Source organism: Phyllobates terribilis, unplaced genomic scaffold (assembly GCF_046119375.1).
Source record: "Phyllobates terribilis strain yellow unplaced genomic scaffold, ASM4611937v1 Scaffold_2__4_contigs__length_985480577, whole genome shotgun sequence".
Classification (NCBI taxonomy): domain Eukaryota; kingdom Metazoa; phylum Chordata; class Amphibia; order Anura; family Dendrobatidae; genus Phyllobates; species Phyllobates terribilis.
Window position 1 is genome coordinate 691,080,996 of NW_027362762.1, and position 21,524 is coordinate 691,102,519.

The 21,524-nt window shown below is 44.5% G+C and overlaps 1 protein-coding gene across 18 annotated transcripts in view; it reads right to left on the bottom strand.

Annotated features, from left to right (window-relative positions):
* Positions 1–561: 561 nt before the first annotated feature.
* Positions 562–21,524, bottom strand: part of NFASC (neurofascin) — a 165,695-nt gene continuing 144,732 nt past the window's right edge. For all 18 annotated transcript variants that reach the window (XM_073666996.1, XM_073667024.1, XM_073667018.1 and 15 more), the window contains 2 exons: positions 21,449–21,518; positions 562–800 (listed from right to left, as the gene is read on the bottom strand). In XM_073666996.1, the coding sequence (XP_073523097.1) occupies positions 569–800; positions 21,449–21,518 (302 nt within the window). In that variant the 3' untranslated portion in view covers positions 562–568. The remainder of the gene's footprint in view (positions 801–21,448; positions 21,519–21,524) is intronic.

Consider the following 21,524-nt stretch of genomic DNA (forward strand, 5'->3'; position numbering starts at 1 on the left):
TTAAAAATAAAGAGGTAGGGGAAATTAATAGTTATCATAACATCTTTGTTAGATAGGGATTAATTAACCAGGTGTTTTAGACCACCCATCCCATTGCTTTCTCACATTGCAAAATAAAAAAAAAATGTTCCTTTCATCCCAATCAGAAGTTGTCATCTTCTGGGGCAAAACTATGATCTTGAGGTGAAGGCCGGTAATTCTTCTTTTTTTAGAATGAGTCAACATCAGACCGCAGTGACTATGTCTTCCTCCTGTGGAACCCAATGGAACTACAGTCAATAGATTGAAAGGCGTGGATAAGGGAGATGTCCCAGCAGGTAATACTGTGCATGACGGTGGACAAAGAATGTAGCAGCTGTAGAAGAGGATAGCTGTCCATGATTCCATGTCTCCTGGTGGTTTTCCCAACTGCAGATGAGGTTGTAATGATAGTAGGAATCAGCGCAGTTGCATGTTTCTTATCGTAATCTAGCTGGGAGGAAAGGGTATCTTGTAATCCCAGGAGAGTTTAGAGAGGCAAAGACATGGAGGTGGTAGTATCTGAGATGGGATGGGAGTGTAAATTGTCCTATGCCAGGGAATATATGACATTGACCGGTGAGGTGGCTTCTGAGCTTTCATTACCCTCTGTTTCATCCTTGTCCTTTTTAACTGTATACTGCCCTATAAAAGAACCATCTTCATTAAACTGTCCTTCTCCTCCTTCACCATAATCCACAAGACTGTCATCACTCTCCTGTTGCTTTATGGTTCCATCTATTGAGGTCTGACTTCCCTGAAGTGGTTTGTTGTCTTCATCACTAGGAAATGAGAAAAAACAAGTACAGTTATGGTTGGCAATGTAATAGTTGTAGGATCTCAGACTTTATGATATTTGGCATTATAACACCTAGGATTCTTATTTAGTTGGACAATGTTAAGAAAACATTAATCAGTGAGATTATAACAGAGTGGTCTGTCCCATTAATTTTAGATCAGTGGCATGCTACACAAAAAGCGCACTAAGCTATAGCCGTAGTGTGTCGAAACCATCAACTACATCAGTAGGACATTTCATGACCAGATCTGGCTTCTCTGCTTTTCAAACAGAATACGTAATATGCTGGGAAAGTTATAAGCTTATTATACCCCTTCACCCTCTAAAACCCAAACAATACAACAGAATTTATGTGTTACTGTTATAAGGCTTTATATATGGTCTTTAAAGCACTGATCATATATGCAAGAGCTTCTGTTAAGCTTTGTAGTGTTAAAGAAACCTGGAAGAAAGTATAATACCCAACAACCTGTGCTTGGCATTATTCGCAGATGGCCGGCAGTGCTGACAAGGCCAATTGTATATAAATGCACATTATCTGCTGAGTTCTGCTGTTTATTTTTTGGCATGTAGGAAAATTTGACAATGCAGCAGTTTGCAGATACAATAATTGGGAATGCCAGACATTTACTGAATCCTGGCCAGCCTGGTACAATATGTGATTTTATGCTTTACATTAGGATGTATGGCGAATGCGATGTATCATGATTCAGAATAGATGTAAGCAGAGTGAGGCATCTACTGGTGTTCTTCTAATTAATGTAAAACTATACAGGGTGGGCCATTTATATGGATACACCTAAATTAAATGGGAATGGTTGGTGATATCAACGTCCTGTTTGTGGCACATTAGTATATGGGAGGGGGAAAAATTTTCTAGATGGGTGGTGACCATGGCGGCCATTTTGAAGTCGGCCATTTTGGATCCAACTTTATTTTTTTCAATGGGAAGAGGGTCATGTGACATATCAAACTTATTGAGAATTTTATAAGAAAAACAATGGTGTGCTTGGTTTTAATGTAACTTTATTCTTTCATGAGTTTTGTACAAGTTTATGACCACTTTTAAAATGTGTTCAAAGTGCTGCCCATTGTGTTGGATTGTCAATGCAACCCTCTTCTCCCACTCTTGACACACTGATAGCAACACTGCAGAAGAAATGCTAGCACAGGCTTCCAGTATCCGTTGTTTCAGATGCTGCACATCTCGTATCTTGATGGTATGGTGTGGTATATGGGGTACAAAGATAGTGGGGCCATTCTTCATCAATGGAAAAATCAATGCCACTGGATATCTGAAATTTCTACATGATGATGTGTTGCCCTCTTTATGCACTGAAGATGGCACGTTCCCTGAGTTTTTCCAACAAGATGGTGCACCACCACATTATGGGTGTCAGGTCTCAGCATTCCTCCATGAAGAGTTTCCTGGAAAGTGGATTGGTCGTCGTGGGCCAGTTGAATGGCCACCAAGGTCTCCAGATCTGACCCCCTTAGACTTTTATCTTTGGGGTCATCTGAAGGCAATTGTCTATGCTGTGAAGATACGAGATGTGCAGCATCTGAAACAACGGATACTGGAAGCCTGTGCTAGTGTTATGCACACGCCCGGGCTAAGCGGCGTGTGCGTGTGATTGTAGTGATTCCACTGGACCGTGCCGGAGAGTGAATGCCTGGAGGGGCGTGACTAAGTATTCACCCGATCCGACCAGGGTCGCACGACGGCATACGACGCCAGTGCACCAAGGAGGAACCGAGCAGAGGGACCAGGTGCTACTCCAGGACAGACCCCGGACACGGCTGTTGACCCACACAGGGGAATACAGGAACAGGGTGGTAGGCTGGCACACAGACTGGTGGGTATAGGCAGGCACGACTGGAATGCAGGCAGGCGGGTATGCAGGCAGGGGGGTAAAGGCAAGCACAGCTAGAGTGCAGACAGGGAGGCACTAGCAGGTAGGAACACAGGCGGGATAGGACCCAGTACACACCGGGACTCAGGAACAATACAGGCAGAGGGTTACAGGCAAGCACAGCTAGAGTGCAGACAAGGCTGAGCAGGGCAGGACAGGACTGCCGGAGCAGCGGGCAGAAGCAGGGCAGGACAGGACTGCCGGAGCAGCGGGCAGAAGCAGGGCAGGACAGGACTGCCAGAGCAGCGGGCAGAAGCAGGGCAGGACAGGACTCTGTTCACACGGAACAGACAGGAAGGGAAAGACAGAGCCAGACACCCACAGGGTACTTGCAGTGAAGTAGCGAGTGGACCACAAACTCACAAACGGGAGTACAGAGACAACAGGCAGGAGTTAGGTACGAGTTCAGACTCTGCAGAAAAAGGAAGGGAACGGACATAGAGGCAAAACAGGTAAAGGATAGGAGAGAGTTCAGACTGGAACTGAGTGTACGGAGGAGACCGACACTGCAGCGGGATACAGGAGCGGGTCTGGGAATACGGCCCCCAGAGAGGCGGAACGAACAGGCAAGGAGCGTGTTCAGACAGGACAGACCAGAAACAGGAGCGGGTCTAGGAAATCGGCCACTAGAAGGCGGAACGAACAGGCAAGGAGCGTGTTCAGACAGGACAGACAAGAGAACACAGAAAGGACTCAGTTCAGACACGGGAACTAATACCGCAAAGCAGGAGACATACAGGACTTAGTTCAGACACGGGAACTAATACCGCAAAGCAGGAGACATACAGGACACAGTTCAGACACGGGAGCTGATACCGCAAAGCAGGAGACATACAGGACTCAGTTCAGACACGGGAACTGATACAAAAAGCAGGAGACATACAGGACTCAGTTCAGACACGGGAACTGATACAAAAAGCAGGAGACATACAGGACTTAGTTCAGACACGGGAACTAAAACCGAAAAGCAGGAGACATACAGGACTTAGTTCAGACACGGGAACTAATACCGCAAAGCAGGAGACATACAGGACTAAGTACAGACAGGCCTGGAAATACAGCCTCCAGGAAAGGCAGACAAGGAAACAAAGACGGGACCTGGCACCTTCAGAGTGCAAGCACACACTGAAGGAAAACACTATGCTCAGGCAGGGATAGAAGGGAGCTGCTGAGCTATATACCAAGTGTCAGACAGCAATAGGCTGAGGACGCACAAGGGGTGTGACCCACAGCAGGTACAAAAAGCAGGAAGTGATCGGGCGCCGCCCTTAAGCAGCAGAAACAGACACAAACAGACAGCATGGAGGGAAGCCAGAGAGACATTCTGGACAGGAGATCAAGTGCGCGCTCCTGCACAGTGGGAAATGGACCACTATGCAAGGACGCCGCCAGGTATGTTACAGTACCTCCCCCCTTACGCCCCCTCTTCTTCAGACCTGCCAGAATCTTCCGCAGGGAATTCGAGGACCAGTCGTTCACTGGGTTGGAGGGGGACAGAGACTAGAGGGTAATCTCTGCTTCGAGGTACATCTTGTCAAGCTCACAGGAAAAAATAGACGGGTTAACAGGTACATAATGAGGAAAAGTCACTGTCTCTTTGTTATCTGGTGGTACCCCGGAGGATTCAGGAAACAACTGGAGGTCCTCCGCCGGGTCAAAAGAGTGCAGAGGCTCAGAGAAAACAACTGCTTCAGAGTACACTAGGTCGGACTCACTGGAGGAAGCAGGCGAGGTATCGGGTACCGAGTATAGGAAAGTCTCTGTCCATTCACCACCAGGTGGCACCCCGAAGGGTTCTGAACACAACTGGAGGTCCTCCGCCTGGTCGGAGGGGTGTAGAGACTCGGGAGTAACCTCTGCTTCGGAGTACACTAGGTTGGACTCACTGGAGGAAGCAGGCGAGGTATCGGGTACCGAGTATAGGAAAGTCTCTGTCCATTCACCACCAGGTGGCACCCCGAAGGGTTCTGAACACAACTGGAGGTCCTCCGCCTGGTCGGAGGGGTGTAGAGACTCGGGAGTAACTTCTGCTTCGGAGTACACTAGGTTGGACTCACTGGACGAAGCGAGCGAGGTATCAGGTACAGAGTATAGGAGAGTCTCTGTCCTTTCGTTACCAGGTAGCACCCCGAAGGGTTCAGGAGACAACTGGAGATCCTCCGCCTGGTCGGAGGGGTGTAGAGACTCGGAGGTAACTACCACTTTGGGGTACCCATTGTCAGGCTCACAGGACGAAGCGGACAAAGTATTGAGTACCGGGTGTAGAGAAGTCTCTCTCCATTTGTCATCGAGTGGTATCCCGGAGGATTCAGGAGGCAACAGGGGATCCTCCGCCAGGTAGTAGAGGTGCACAGACTCAGAGGTAACCACAGCTTTGGAGCATCCTTGGACATGCACACCGGTTAAAGAGAGAGAAGCATCTGATGCCGGGTGCAGGAAGTTCTCCTGTGTGGAGTCTGGATGGGCAGAAGTCTCTTCGGGCAGGAGAACTGGTGCACTACCCACGCACATTACCCATTGGGGTTTCTCCGGGATACAGGGAGATGAAGCTTCAGTAGGGACTTCAAGGTTGGGGTCAGGAGGTCTCAGGGAGGACAGACCCTGGCGTGACGGCTTGCCTCTACGTCTAGCACGTCTGGACTGCCTCTTGAGGTTGAGAGAAGTATTCCGGAAAGCGTAGTCACCCTGTGAGGATTCTGGGTGGGCAGTAGTCTCATTGGGCTGGAGGACTATTGCGCTACCCACACACATTACCCATCGGGGCTGCTCCGGGATATTGGGAGGTGAAGCTTCAGCAGGAGCCTCCGGGTTAGGATCATCGAAGACCATTAGAAAGGCCACCAGGAAGGCCATTAGGTCCCGGAGGATCGGATCCTGTGTTTCATATAGGGGGTTGATCCATTCCAAGGCATCACCCGCCAGGTAAGACATCATAAAGGCCACTTTAGCCCAATCGGAAGGAAAGTAGAGAGGGTAGGCCTTAAAGTGTAGCATGCATTGCTCCACAAATGCACGACACTGTCTTGGATCCCCATAGTAACGTGGCGGATCCGCAGGAACGAGAGCTGATAGATCCATCTGGACGGTGCGTAATTTCGCCTGGAACTCAGCTAAGAGAAAAAAAATTTATTTATTTATTTTAATGCATATATTCGCTGGAAAACTTCTCAGAGGGCGAAGGCCGTGGGGCTCAACGGGAACCATGGCCTGAGCATGCTGTTATGCACACGCCCGGGCTAAGCGGCATGTGCGTGTGATTGTAGTGATTCCACTGGACCGTGCCGGAGAGTGAATGCCTGGAGGGGCGTGACTAAGTATTCACCCGATCCGACCAGGGTCGCACGACGGCATACGACGCCAGTGCACCAAGGAGGAACCGAGCAGAGGGACCAGGTGCTACTCCAGGACAGACCCCGGACACGGCTGTCGACCCACACAGGGGAATACAGGAACAGGGTGGTAGGCTGGCACACAGACTGGTGGGTATAGGCAGGCACGACTGGAATGCAGGCAGGCGGGTATGCAGGCAGGGGGGTAAAGGCAAGCACAGCTAGAGTGCAGACAGGGAGGCACTAGCAGGTAGGAACACAGGCGGGATAGGACCCAGTACACACCGGGACTCAGGAACAATACAGGCAGAGGGTTACAGGCAAGCACAGCTAGAGTGCAGACAAGGCTGAGCAGGGCAGGACAGGACTGCCGGAGCAGCGGGCAGAAGCAGGGCAGGACAGGACTGCCGGAGCAGCGGGCAGAAGCAGGGCAGGACAGGACTGCCAGAGCAGCGGGCAGAAGCAGGGCAGGACAGGACTCTGTTCACACGGAACAGACAGGAAGGGAAAGACAGAGCCAGACACCCACAGGGTACTTGCAGTGAAGTAGCGAGTGGACCACAAACTCACAAACGGGAGTACAGAGACAACAGGCAGGAGTTAGGTACGAGTTCAGACTCTGCAGAAAAAGGAAGGGAACGGACATAGAGGCAAAACAGGTAAAGGATAGGAGAGAGTTCAGACTGGAACTGAGTGTACGGAGGAGACCGACACTGCAGCGGGATACAGGAGCGGGTCTGGGAATACGGCCCCCAGAGAGGCGGAACGAACAGGCAAGGAGCGTGTTCAGACAGGACAGACCAGAAACAGGAGCGGGTCTAGGAAATCGGCCACTAGAAGGCGGAACGAACAGGCAAGGAGCGTATTCAGACAGGACAGACAAGAGAACACAGAAAGGACTCAGTTCAGACACGGGAACTAATACCGCAAAGCAGGAGACATACAGGACTTAGTTCAGACACGGGAACTAATACCGCAAAGCAGGAGACATACAGGACTAAGTACAGACAGGCCTGGAAATACAGCCTCCAGGAAAGGCAGACAAGGAAACAAAGACGGGACCTGGCACCTTCAGAGTGCAAGCACACACTGAAGGAAAACACTATGCTCAGGCAGGGATAGAAGGGAGCTGCTGAGCTATATACCAAGTGTCAGACAGCAATAGGCTGAGGACGCACAAGGGGTGTGACCCACAGCAGGTACAAAAAGCAGGAAGTGATCGGGCGCCGCCCTTAAGCAGCAGAAACAGACACAAACAGACAGCATGGAGGGAAGCCAGAGAGACATTCTGGACAGGAGATCAAGTGCGCGCTCCTGCACAGTGGGAAATGGACCACTATGCAAGGACGCCGCCAGGTATGTTACAGCTAGCATTTCTTCTGCGGTGTTGCTATCAGTGTGTCAAGAGTGGGAGAAGAGGGTGGCATTGACAATCCAACACAGTGGGCAGCACTTTGAACACATTTTATAAGTGGTCATAAACTTGTAAAAAACAAACAAAAAAAAAAAGAATAAAGTTACGTTAAAACCAAGCACACCATTGTTTTTCTTATGCAATTCTCAACAAGTATGTGTCACATGACCCTCATTGAAAAAAATAAAGTTGGATCCAAAATGGCCGACTTCAAAATGGCCACCATGGTCACCACCCATCTAGAAAAGTTTTCCCCCTCCCATATACTAATGTGCCACAAACAGGAAGTTGATATCACCAACCATTCCCATTTAATTTAAGTGTATCCATATAAATGGCCCACCCTGTAGAATACAACAAGGCTTACCAGGTCGTGGGTGTATAGCCTGACAAGGATTAGAAGTGACACATAAATGGAAATAAAATATATATTTTATTAATACATGAATAAAAACACATAAAACAGGAAAGGTACTAAAATGGAAAATTTTGGAACTTTAAAGTTATACATGATTAGCGTAGTAAATTAGCAGAATAATTATATAAATTATAAACTATGAGGCCTGATGCAAATTATTGGTGTCTATGAGGTATACCCAAATTAATTGCAACAATAATGGCCTCACGTTTAATATGCAAATTTTGGTCAGTTAAGCGGCATCAAGCAGCTCACCTTTAGGCTGCGTGCCCACGATGCGTATTTCATGCGTTTTTGGTGCGGAAATTTCCACAGCGTAAACGCATGATAAACGCATGGTAAGCCTTCGGCCATGGTCCCCTATGCAATTCCGCACTTTCAATGCCCATGCTGCGGATTTTTCCACAGCGTTTATGCTGTGCTCAAAAATCTGCGGCATGTCCATTCTTTTTGCGGAAGCGCGGCGTAATCGCCGCCATTGACTTGCATTGAGACGCACATAATCCGTGTCAGTACATTTGTACTCACGGATTATATGCGTTTCAATGTGCGGATGGTACCCAAGTCTGGAGGAGAGGAGACTCTCATCCAGACCTGGGTACCATTGTACCTGTAAAAAAAAGAATAAAATAAAAAATAAAGATTATATTCACCTTCCGACGGCCCCCGGTCTCCTTCCCTGTACTTGCGGGCAGGACTGAAGGACCTGCGGTGACGTCACAGTCATGTGACCGCAGGCCCTTCAGCGCAGTGTCTCGCGATATCCCGGCAGCCAGGAACGAACGCGGCAGCACACGCCGGGCCATCGGAGGGTAAGTATAGTTTTTTTTTTTTCTTTTAAACATTCTTTCGGTCACAGTATATAAATCCATGCCGGTTGCATGGATTTATATAGTGTGACCTAGTTGTCAAGCACTTTCCAGGTGATGCTAAAATCGCCTGGAAAGCGCTTGTCAATCTGCATGCGGAAACGCATGTATGCCGCAGGAAAAAACGCATGTACAATCCGCATGCGTTTTTTCTGCCAGGGAGATGCAGAAATGATGCAGAAATTTTCTGCTTCATTTCTGCATCGTGGGCACAAAGCCATATGAGGCTAAAAATATCACTGCATATTTTATCCCAAATTCACATGACGTTTAAAGATATAGTACTTAATAGTCAATGTTTATTCCAAACGTGAAATAGGGATATATTGCAAGTTATTACCAATATAATTAATGTGATATAGTTATCAAAGAAAAATACCAAATTGATAATATACTACTCCATTAAGGGTTAAATTAAATCAATAGAGGAAAGTGCTTCTGTGCATACAGTGGTGGCCAAAAGTATTGGCACCCCTGCAATTCTGTCAGATAATACTCCGTTTCTTCCTGAAAATGATTGCAATCACAAATTCTTTGGTATTATTATCTTCATTTAATTTGTCTTCAATGAAAAAACACAAAAAGAATTGTCCTAAAGCCAAATTGGATATAATTCCACACCAAACCTAAAAAAGGGGGTGGACAAAAGTATTGGCGATGTTTGAAAAATCATGTGATGCTTCTCTAATTCGTGTAATTAACAGCACCTGTAACTTACCTGTGGCACCTAACAGGTGTTGGCAATAACTAAATCACACTTGCAGCCAGTTAACATGGATTAAAGTTGACTCAACCTCGGTCCTGTGTCCTTGTGTGTATCACATTGAGCATGGAGAAAAGAAAGAAGACCAAAGAACTGTCTGAGGACTTGAGAAACCAAATTGTGAGGAAGCATGAGAAATCTCAAGGCTACAAGTCCATCTCCAAAGACCTGAATGTTCAAGCTGCCCTGCAGTCCGAGGGTACAACAGTGTCAACCCGTACTATCCGTCGGCGTCTGAATGAAAAGGGACTGTATGGTAGGATACCCAGGAAGACCCCACTTCTTACCCCGAGACATGAAAAAGCCAGGCTGGAGTTTGCCAAAACTTACCTGAGAAAGCCTAAAACGTTTTGGAAGAATGTTCTCTGGTCAGATGAGACAAAAGTAGAGCTTTTTGGGAAAAAGCATCAACATAGAGTGTACAGGAAAAAAAAAGAGGCATTCAAAGAAAAGAACACGGTCCCTACAGTCAAACATGGCGGAGGTTCCCTGATGTTTTGGGGTAACTTTGCTGCCTCTGGCACTGGACTGCTTGATCGTGTGCATGGCATTATGAAGTCTGAAGACTACCAACAAATTCTGCAGCATAATGTAGGGCCCAGTGTGAGAAAGCTGGGTCTCCCTCAGAGGTCATGAGTCTTCCAGCAGGACAATGACCCAAAACACACTTCCAAAAGCACTCTAAAATGGTTTGAGAGAAAGCACTGGAGACTTCTAAGGTGGCCAGCAATGAGTCCAGACCTGAATCCCATAGAACACCTGTGGAGAGATCTCAAAATGGCAGTTTGGAGAAGGCACCCTTCAAATATCAGGGACCTGGAGCAGTTTGCCAAAGAAGAATGGTCTACAATTCCAGCAGAGCATTGTAAGAAACTCATTGATGGTTACCGGAAGTGGTTGTTCGCAGTTATTTTGGCTAAAGGTTGTGCAACCAAGTATTAGGCTGAGGGTGCCAATACTTTTGTCTGTCCCATTTTTGGAGTTTTGTGTGAAATGATCAATGATTTGATTTTTGTTTCATTCTCTTTTGCGTTTTTTCCTTGCAAGCAAATTAAATGAAGATAATAAGACCAAAGAATTTGTGATTGCAATCATTTTCAGGAAGAAACTGAGTATTATCTGACAGTATTACAGGGGTGCCAATACTTTTGGCCACCACTGTATATAGGTTATGAACCCAAATATAAGTTCATTATATAAATCTCAATGATCAGGTTGTAAGGTTATAAAGTATTACTCATATAAAGGCAAAACATAATCAATTTTAAAACGTGATGTCTTTCCTGGGTACCGCCAGGTACAATAGGAGGTTCGTCCCTCACCATAGTAGCCTGGCGAAGCCCCTGACAGATCTCACCAAGAAGAAGCTGCCCTCCGCAGTCGACTGGACAAACGACTGTGAGACGGCCTTCCGGGGGCTGAAGACCGCCCTTTCTAGCTCCCCGGTACTACAAACAGCCGACTTTACACGGCCGTTTGTAGTGCAGACTGACGCCAGTGACTTTGGCCTCGGTGCTGTGCTCTGCCAGGTCGACACTACGGGCCATGAACACCCTGTTTGTACCTGAGCCGGAAGCTCCTGCCGAGGGAGGTGGCCTACTCCATGATGGAGAAGGAATGTCTGGCAATTGTGTGGAGCCTGCAGCGGCTGCAGCCATACTTGTATGAGCGCCAATTCACCATGGAAACAGACTATAACCCCCTCAGCGGGTTACACACCGTATCCAGAACGAATGGGAGGTTGCTACGCTGGAGCCTCGCGCTCCATCAGTACCACTTCGCCGTTCGCCACAAAAAGGGCCGTGACCATGGCATTGCCGACAGTTTATCCTAACAAGGGGAAGTTGCGGATGGGCATGTGGGGGAACACCCTAGCGCCCTCTAAAGATGGGAGGTGTGAAGAATATTGGAGCGATAATCCCATAATTATTATATCCTGTTTGGCAGGGGATTATAAAGGTCTACAGTGTACAGCTGTAAACGGACACTTCTGCAGCTAAGAAGAAGGGAGGGGGCAGAGAGATAGTGAGTGACAAATAACTCACAGCAGCTCCCAGCCGGGGAGCTGCTACAGAAAGACCCACTGAAGATCCAAGCCAAGCGGCCTTCCCTTTGTGTCAGACAATTATAATCCAATACCGAGCTATGGGAATACCGTATGTCTTAGTTATTCATAACCTAGATTTTCGAGATCCCAAGAGAATGGGGAATGTCATCCTGGCTTCCAGCCCTGTCTAGCGCGTAGGGATGGGGAGATACCTGGCACAGCCCCTCGGAGACCCCTAGGGCCACTGTGTTTGGTTTCCACACGTAGCAGGGGCCCGGCTGGATCCGATGACACCAGAACCGGCTCCCTAGGACCATCCATTAAGGAAGTATAACCCATTTAAGTCTTTTGGAGTTTTTAGCTGAGGGAGGCCAGCGGTGGAGATTTAGGTCCAGCCAGGGGGCAGTAAGGGGAGTGACCCGACCCAGAGAGGTTAAATGCTCTTGGAGCCCTAGCCCAGTCCTTTTTCTCTGGGGAGGTCACGACGACACATCGTGTGAGGGAAGTCACAGAAAAGAGAGAGGGACCCACAAGCCTCCCATATGGCAGTCCCTCCCCCGCGAGCCAGGCCTTCCATCTGACTGGTAATTGACTCTTAATAACTGCTTATATCTTTTGTACCACTACTATTGTGTTTGCATCTCTGACCATTGTGTATGTATAATCCTTATGTATATAGTGTATTGTCTAGTGTGTCCCTAAGACGATTAAATATATAATTTAACCTTGGGCTGCTCTTTTATCTCGATCCACGAATCCTCACATCCGTTGTTCGGTCCAACGAACACGCTACAGGGGCTGGTTTCTGGCCCGATATAAGTCCCGTTATATCTAATAGAAACTGTTGGCATCTCTACCAGGCCGACAAGGTTCTGTTTCACTGGGGTCAGTGGAAGGGGCCTCTCAGCCTGTCCGGGGTGTAAGCGAGTGTGGTGCCACGTCAGTGACTGAGTGGGCCACCTCTTCTCACTCCCGGTGCCTTCCTGTACCCGTGCGGACAAGGGGAGTCTGTGTAGAACTATACCAATCTGACCTTATGCATCCCCGAGGGGTGTAGAACGTCACGTTAGTGCAAAGGACAGATCTGTATCACGTGTTCCGTCTAACATAATTGGGACGTCAGGCGGGTGGCGAGGTGTGGATCCTTCACAAGTGGTGGCAGCGGTGGGATTCTGTGGGGTCTCTCCGGTGCCATTCTTCACAAGTGGTGGCAGTGGTGGGATTTTGTGGGGTCTCTCCGGTGCCATTCTTCACACCTCATCATTGATATTTATATAATGAACTTATATTTGGGTTCATAACTTATATATGCACAGAATCAATTTCCTCTATTGATTGGATTTAACCCTTAATGGAGTAGTATGTTATCAATTTGCCATTTTTCTTTAATTGTATCACATTAATTATATTGGTAATAACTTGCAATATATCCCTATTTCACATGATTGGAATAAACAGTGACTATTAAGTACTATCTTTAAACCTCATGTGAATTTGCGATAAAATATGCTATATGAAACCAAGTGGTCAAATTGAAAACTGGAGTGATATTTTTAACCTCATAAAGGTGAGCTAGTTGATGCTGCATAATTGACCAAAATTTGCATATTAAACGTGAGGCCATTATTGTTGCAATTAATTTGGGTATACTTCATAGGCACCAATTTGATTTAGGCCACGTAGTTTATAATTTATAGAAGTATTCTGCTAGGTTACTACGCTAATCATGTATAACTTTAACGTTCCAAAATTTTCCCTATTAGTACCTTCCCTGTTTTATGTGTTTTTAATCATGTGTCAATAAAATATATATTTTATTTCCATTTATGTGTCACTTCTAATCCTTGTCAGGCTATACACCCACGACCTGGTAAGCCTTGTTGTAGTCTATTGTATATTTGAAGTGCTTACAAAGTCTTTTGAAGACAGGACAATTTTGATATAGATTTATAATGTAAAATTATGCCTTTTTTGTGCAGAATATTGATTAGTTCAATCTGAGATTGAAAACTAAATAATTATACTATTTGTATGAACTACTATTTTTGGCTTTACTGTTTGCCATATACAGAGATCCCCCCGCTCATATTCATAGAGATCTCCATACATATGTATTTTTATCTTTCATCTTTATCTATTCCTTTTGAATTGTAATTCTTACTTTAAATACATTTCTTTTAATTCAAATCACATGTGCAGACCAGAAGTTTGCTAGGAGCGCAGAGTTTCATATCAAGTGGTGGAGATAAGGGCATAACATAAATATAGATTCCAATCATCGATTAAACAAAAAAAAATGTCCATTGTATTCTAAACCAATTCACAGAACATACACTATTAAAACAGTCCTTTATTGGTTAATCATTAAAACCTAGATTGGCTAGAATCAACTTATATAACATCCATATCATACTGTGAAGAATATACATTAGTGCTATTGAAAAGGTAAAGGGGGTTCAGGGAAACCTAGGGAGAACTCACCCTATTAACATATAAGTCTGTTTCTTACATGGCGGGAGGTTGGCACCATAATAAAGCACAAATCATCAAACTTCTTTGGGTTCAATATAATCCATACATTTATTTAATCAACTAAGAGATCGGACTGACTATCTAGTCACAGTAGCACTTTTTAATCTGATGTTACATGGCTTGTTAGCAACAACTGACTGACGTGTTGGTTTTCATAGCATAAAATTATCAGATTATGTTACATACTTTGTCATAAGACCTATATTATTACTACATTTACAGGCCTGATTGTCACAAGTGTGTCAGGTGTAACAGACCGTCGCTCTGGATCTGGCTGTAGAAGGTCACTGCGCTTGGCATTGCAGACGCCTTCTTAATCCTTCTTCCTTTAGGACCCAGCGGTGACCTCCCTCCTTTTGCTGATTGACACACCCTTGCTTGGTTGTTAAAAACCCTCAGTTTGCTCCAGGGAATCGCCAGTGATAGTTCTATGTACCTTTGTGCAGGCTTGGAGCACTAGCAGTTGGCTAGTTTCTTCTCTAGTGCCCTTGGAGGACAGTTGGCGTTATCGCTCTGGTGTCTGCCCAAGCTAAGTTTATCTCCTTTGTTTGTCTACCTTGTTGTCTTTAGTTTGTAGTGGGGCCTGACCAGTGCTCACCTCTCCCCCTCCCTATCTAGGGCCAAGCTCTAGGGACATACAAGGCTTGGGGCCCTGCTCGGCGATAGGTGTGGAACTATATAGGGATGGTAGGGTAGGCAGGGTGATATTAGATCTGCCTAGGGGTCTCCACTCCCACTTTCCCTAGTGTTTGGCTTCTTCCTCCTCTTCCCTTAGTGTAGAACTTAGCCTTTCCCACACCTTACGTGACACTGATGGTCTACACAAGGGCATGTTAGCACTGGCACATGTGAGTACTGACAGGAGGAATCGACTGCAGGGCATTTGTTACAGCAGTCTTTTTGATATAACATCTATGGTATGTCACATGTCTCTCTCTACTATTAGTTACTATACCCTTCTATTATTAGTTATTATACCCTTGCAGCTGATTTTTTTATATAAGGTCTAAAAGGGAAAACCAGGGTAAGCCGATGTTGAGCGGGGCACCATTTGTGGTTTATTATGATGGCAACCTCCATGGCCAGGTAGGAACCAGACAGGTATGTTTATAGGGTGATTTCCCCCTAGATTTCCCTGGGCCCCCTTTATCTTTTTAATAGCATCAATGTATGTTCTTCACAGGAATATGGATGTGGGATATTTAGTCATTAGTATATAAGTTGATTCTAGCCAATCTAGGTTTTAATGATTAACTAATAAAGGACTGTTTTAATTGTGAATATTCTGGGAATTAACTATAGATTCTAATAGCTGTATTGATTATATTCCTTATCAGCATCAAATCACAATGTACAGTGTTTGCGTCCAGCTAAACCATTTCTGCTAACCTTGTAGACAGACGTACGGAGCTGTTTCTCTATATGGTTTCATGCATTTGAATAGTTAGGTATATAAAACGTATGTTATGTCCTATACTTTTTGTGTACAGCTTTACTGTCAAATGCAGATCATGCTTTTCAGTACCGCTGGGGCTGCAGGATTGTAAAAAGGCTTAGGGTTGCTCACTAAAGTATTTAGACATGTCAGCGTATTTCTCTATAGGAGTATTTAGCTTTAAAATGTCTCATAATGAAGGAGATTAATTAACCTTTTTAAATTGTAACTTTTATTCTAAATACATTTATTTTTATTCAAATCATCTTTGAAGACCAGATCTTTGCCAGGAGTGTTGATTTCCATATTAATACTAACAATTAACATGAGGCAAAACCTCCTTTCAATGACCAAAACGTGTTTTCAAAGGTTCCTTTACATTTCATACAAAGATTTTCAAGACTCTTCCGTTCATGTGTAACAACATGAAAGTCTATTGGAACCAACTAATATTTTTTGATACTGATAAACAAAAAATATGCTCATTCCTCTATACACAGTGATCTACAACGATCAGATTACCTGTCATTTTAAATTTTCTTTATATTTTATTCCACCTTAAAAAAGTGTTGCAGGTCTCGAGACACATGTCTTTACTAACCTTTAAGAGAGCTCATAAGTACTCAGTTCTGCATGGGCGCTGGCACAGAGAGGTGTATGGAGCCATAGGCTTACTATTGAGCCCTAGATCTGTGTGCTCATGCAGGAGCACTGTTGCTTGCTGAAGTGAGTGCCTGTGAGCCATCTTTTAAAGATGAGTGGAGGTCTCAGGCAGAGTATGTACCAAGACCCCAACAATCTGCTGACTTTTAAGGGGGAAATAACATATATAAAAAATGAAAACCATGAGTACACTTTAAGTACAAAATAACTGAACACATAATATTCACTCCTGTTACTATGACAAACAACTATATTACAGACCCCTGCGGTACGGATCCCTAATATGTCTCCCACAGAGATCTATGGGCTCATACTGTACCCAAGCATTGTAGTAATATTCAGTATAAATATACCTGTAAGTGAAAGCTTCACTTTCTGATGAAAAATACAGAGAGGAGAAAAACAAACACATCTGTGACAAGGTTATTGGAAAGTACAACTAAGGGGATGGATAAAGGAAAAGATTCCTGAATATTCTTCATAGCTGTTAGTTTAAGGAATCATGAACCAGGACCTTTCACAGTATGTGCTGGCAGTGAGAGCTCAGTGTGATAAGGTTAGACACATTAGTCTTACCAGAAAACACAGAGAAAGCCTGTTCTGATTTTCTCTGGGAATGACGCCTCCTGCTTATGATTGGGCAACGTCATGCAGGGGAAAAAGTATCCGCTCCAGTGAAGAATCTCTGCTAACACCCTAATGCCCGCTTGCTAATATAGTAAGTTAGCATAGAAACTTTACAAGCTAATAGCTCTATAGTGGTAGCATGGCACTTTATGATTGTGGGGGTCCGCCTCTGGGACTCTGGAACTGATCCTGAGAATTAAAGAACTGCAGCTCTGAATTAGCTTTGGGCCCCCTTTGTGAGTTTTCTTTGCACATTTGGCCATCTGCCTGTGCAACAAAGTCAGGCTAGCCACATTCATTTTAATGGGGTCATGCTGCAGCTCGCTGCATAGTTGGTGGCGGTGGCATTTCTGTGCAGGGAAAAATATTGAAGAGGTCACAGCACTAAACTAGCGCTGAAACCTCTTAATCTCTGAATTGATGGGGGTCCAAGAGGTCAGGGCCCCACCGGACATAAGGTAATATGTCATTATTTTAGACGATAAAAAGTCCCCCTTTAAAATAGAGACTGGCACAGCTGTTAATCTGCCAATGACAGACTGGCGAGGAGAGCACTAATAAAGGATGCCCCCAAGAGACACAGGAAAATGAAAAGCATTTATGGCTGAGACTCGGGAAATTGAATACAACAACTGTATGACAAAATAGAAGCCACTGCTGATACCGCAAACAGTGCAACCCACCAAAGTATTTTCTAGCACCAAAACCCCAAACACAAAGTCAAAGTTACATAGGCTAGAAGATATATCTATTTTTGACTGTATTGACTTGGGGAGGTTAGTAGCTACGTAGTGAACTTAGAGGAAACTAAAAGGTACAACACACATCTTTTCATCCCTCTGCTGCAGTCTGTACATGTTTTACGAAAAAACAATACACACATGGATTACACAGGAAACTAAAAGAAGGGATGGACAGCTCCTTACCGGATTTTCTACTAATTTCTGTGTTGTGTGAAGCTTTGCTACTGATCCATGCAAACTGTCAAGTATCTGGCAGTGCGTAGACTGCCGTTGAGTCCTCGAGTCTGGACTCTGCTTTCATCCATACCCCTTTTTAGTTAAAATCAGTACAGCATGCAGCCGAGGAATAAATGGTGTGCCCTCTACAAGCTTCGTTAAGATAAGGCACTGTATTCTAGCAGCTAAGTTAGTCAATTAGAAATAAGATAGGTTAATTTGTACTCCCACATTATATTGTAATCAGTGGAAGTTAAGGGGATTAATGCTGATATTATACTAGGTTAATAGTTATCTAAGGCCTACTATGTAAAAAGGATTTCTCCTACCTTCCAAAAAACCTTCATGGAACAAATGGACACATGAGCATGTTTTATGAAGAGGAAGGACCATATGTGATATAATAGAGAGAGATGTGGAGGGGGAGAGAGAAGCAGACACTGTAATAACCGTAAGAGACACCATGTTGCTATCACATAGACATATACGCTGACAATGATCACTTCAGAGGATCTGATGCAGGGTAGCACATAACACTGCGGCTGATGAATAATCTATATCCATGACATCATGGTACACTAAACACAGTTTAGGTTGTTAGGTCTGGAGTTTTATCCAGCTTTGCTCTTCGCTGTTAGCATCCTTTGGCCAAGGATTTAGATGGGGAGGCAGTAGAGTGTTCCAGCCAATATCAAAGCTTGTCTATGCATTTAATTGATTATTTGAGGAAGTTTTTCAGGACTTCAGGGAGGTCTGTCACACACAAAGCACAGAGGGTGACACATAGGCAGTGACGTCCCTCACCTGCGCTCCTTCCTGGGTAGCGAGTGGGAGACAAAGGCACAGACGTTACATGCACAGGCCGGTCTGTGATAGCGGCGGAGGACTGTCCTGTGTGTGACGCTGTGAACCGGTGTGTTGGGCACTGAACAAGTGTGACATTGAGATACTAAGGAATGGTAGCATATTTATTAAACACTGTTTTCATGGACAGCAAGCACAATCTGCACAGCAGCAATCATGAGAAAAACTAAGTCAAATGTCTATCTATCCAAAAGTTAAGTCTTGGACGAAATTGGGTCATGTAACAAGACAATGATCCCAAGCATACCAGCAAATTTACACCAGAGTGACTGCAAAAGACGAGAATCATGACGTTGCAATGGCCCAGTAACAGTCCAAACAAATTCCTACAATCATCAATGAACTTAAAGAGGACCTATCAGCTGCTCAAAAAAACGGAGTTATATAACTTGTAAAAATCCTTGAGCTCGCCTGATTGAGACGCTATTTCACCCCTTCCTTTCCAGACAGTGCCAAAAACAGCTCAGCAGCTGATTTAGCAGTCAAGCAGTCAGACGCTACAGAGCTGTGATTTGGAGCAACTGGGAGGGAGAATGAAAGCGCACACCCCCAGAAACGATTGTACAGAAACACCCGGTTGGACTGCAAGCAGAGATTTCACATAGTGCTCTCCAGAAGAAACAAATGTGAATATCTCTACCATGGAGCGATGCAGAGTAAAAAAGTAAAGAGCAGAATCAGGGGAGCGCAGGGATTTTTACAAGTTATTTAAAGGGAACCTGTCACATGAAAAACGCTATTAACCTGCAGATTCATTGGCTAATCTGCAGGGTAATAGCTTTCTGAACCTGCCCGTCACCGCCACTTAGACTGTAGTCACTGTAGGGGGCGCGGTTACAGCCATCGCTCTGTATAAATAGAGCGGTGATTGAACCCAAACTTTAAGACCTTCTAAGGAGCAGATGTTCTTAAATGTAAAACCATTGAATTGAATTGTAAATACAGTTATATGAAAAAGTTTGGGCACCCCTATTATTCTTAAGCTTAATATTTTCTTAAAATTGGTGTTTTTGCAACAGCTATTTCAGTTTGATATATGTAATAACTGTTGGACACAGTAATGTTTCTGCCTTTAAATGAGGTTTATTGTACTAACAGAAAATGTGCAATCTGCATTCAAACAAAATTTGACAGGTGCATAAGTATGGGCACCTTTATCATTTTCTTGTTTTAAATACTCCTACCTACTTTTTACTGACTTACTAAAGCACTTTTTTTGGTTTTGTAACCTCATTGAGCTTTGAACTTCATAGCTAGGTGTATGCAATCACGAGAAAAGCTACTTAAAGTGGCCACTTGCAAGTTGTTCTCCTGTTTGAATCTCCTCTGAAGAGTGGCATCATGGGCTCCTCAAAACAACTGTCAAATGATCTGAAAACAAAGATTATTCAACATACTTGCTCAGGGGAAGGATACAAAAAGTTGTCTCAGAGATTTAACCTGTCAGTTTCCACTGTGAGGAACATAGTAAGGAAATGGAAGAACACAGGGACAGTTCTTGTTAAGGCCAGAAGTGGCAGGCTAAAAAAACATCAGAAAGGCAGAGAAGAAGAATGGTGAGATCAGTCAAGGACAATCCTCAGACCACCTCCAGAGAGCTGCAGCATCAACTTGCTGCAGATGGTGTCACTGTGCATCGGTCAACTATACAACGCACTTTGCACAAGGAGAAGCTGTATGGGAGAGTGATGCGAAAGAAGCCGTTTCTGCAAGCACGTCACAAACAGAGTCGGCTGAGGTATGCAAAAGCACATTTGGAGAAGCCAATTTCTTTTTGGAAGAAGGTCCTGTGGACTGATGAAACCAAGATTGAGTTGTTTGGTCATACAAAAAGGCGTTATGCATGGCGGCAAAAAAACACAGCATTCCAAGAAAAACACTTGCTACCCACAGTAAAATTTGGTGGAGGTTCCATCATGCTTTGGGGCTGTATGGCCAATACCGGCACCGGTGATCTTGTTAAAGTTGAGGGACGCATGGATTCCACTCAGTATCAGCAGATTCTTGACAATAATGTTCAAGAATCAGTGATAAAGTTGAAGTTACGCAGGGGATGGATCTTTCAGCAAGACAATGATCCAAAACACCGCTCCAAATCTACTCAGGCATTCATGCAGAGGAACAATTACAATGTTCTGGAATGGCCATCCCAGTCCCCAGACCTGAATATCATTGAACATCTGTGGGATCATTTGAAGAGGGCTGTCCATGCTCGGCGACCATCAAACTTAACTGAACTGGAATTGTTTTGTAAAGAGGAATGGTCAAAAATACCTTCATCCAGGATTCAGGAACTCATTAAAAGCTACAGGAAGTGACTAGAGGCTGTTATTTTTGCAAAAGGAGGATCTACTAAATATTAATGTCACTTTTCTGGTGAGGTGCCCATACTTATGCACCTGTCAAATTTTGTTTGAATGCAGATTGCACATTTTCTGTTAGTACAATAAACCTCATTTCAAGGCAGAAACATTACTGTGTCCAACAGTTATTACATATATCAAACTGAAATAGCTGTTGCAAAAACACCAATTTTTATAAAACATTAAGCTTAAGATTAATAGGGGTGCCCAAACTTTTTCATATAACTGTATGTGTTATCTGCATAATAATGATCACCATAAATAGTCTTTATTGTATGTCACATTGTGTAATGTATATATTTATGTATCTATACATATTGTTTTTTTAGTTTCTTTCCACTTTTATGTATATTGCACATTTAGGATAAATTTGTAAGTCTGTATTTCCTGGTAAATGTCCTGATAAAATGACTTTGCATATCCTTCTGCTCTTACCTGTAGTCAAATGAACCATCGTCATCTTTTTGATCTTCAGGACCTAGAGCCACTTCTTTCTTTTCCCTGACTGAAG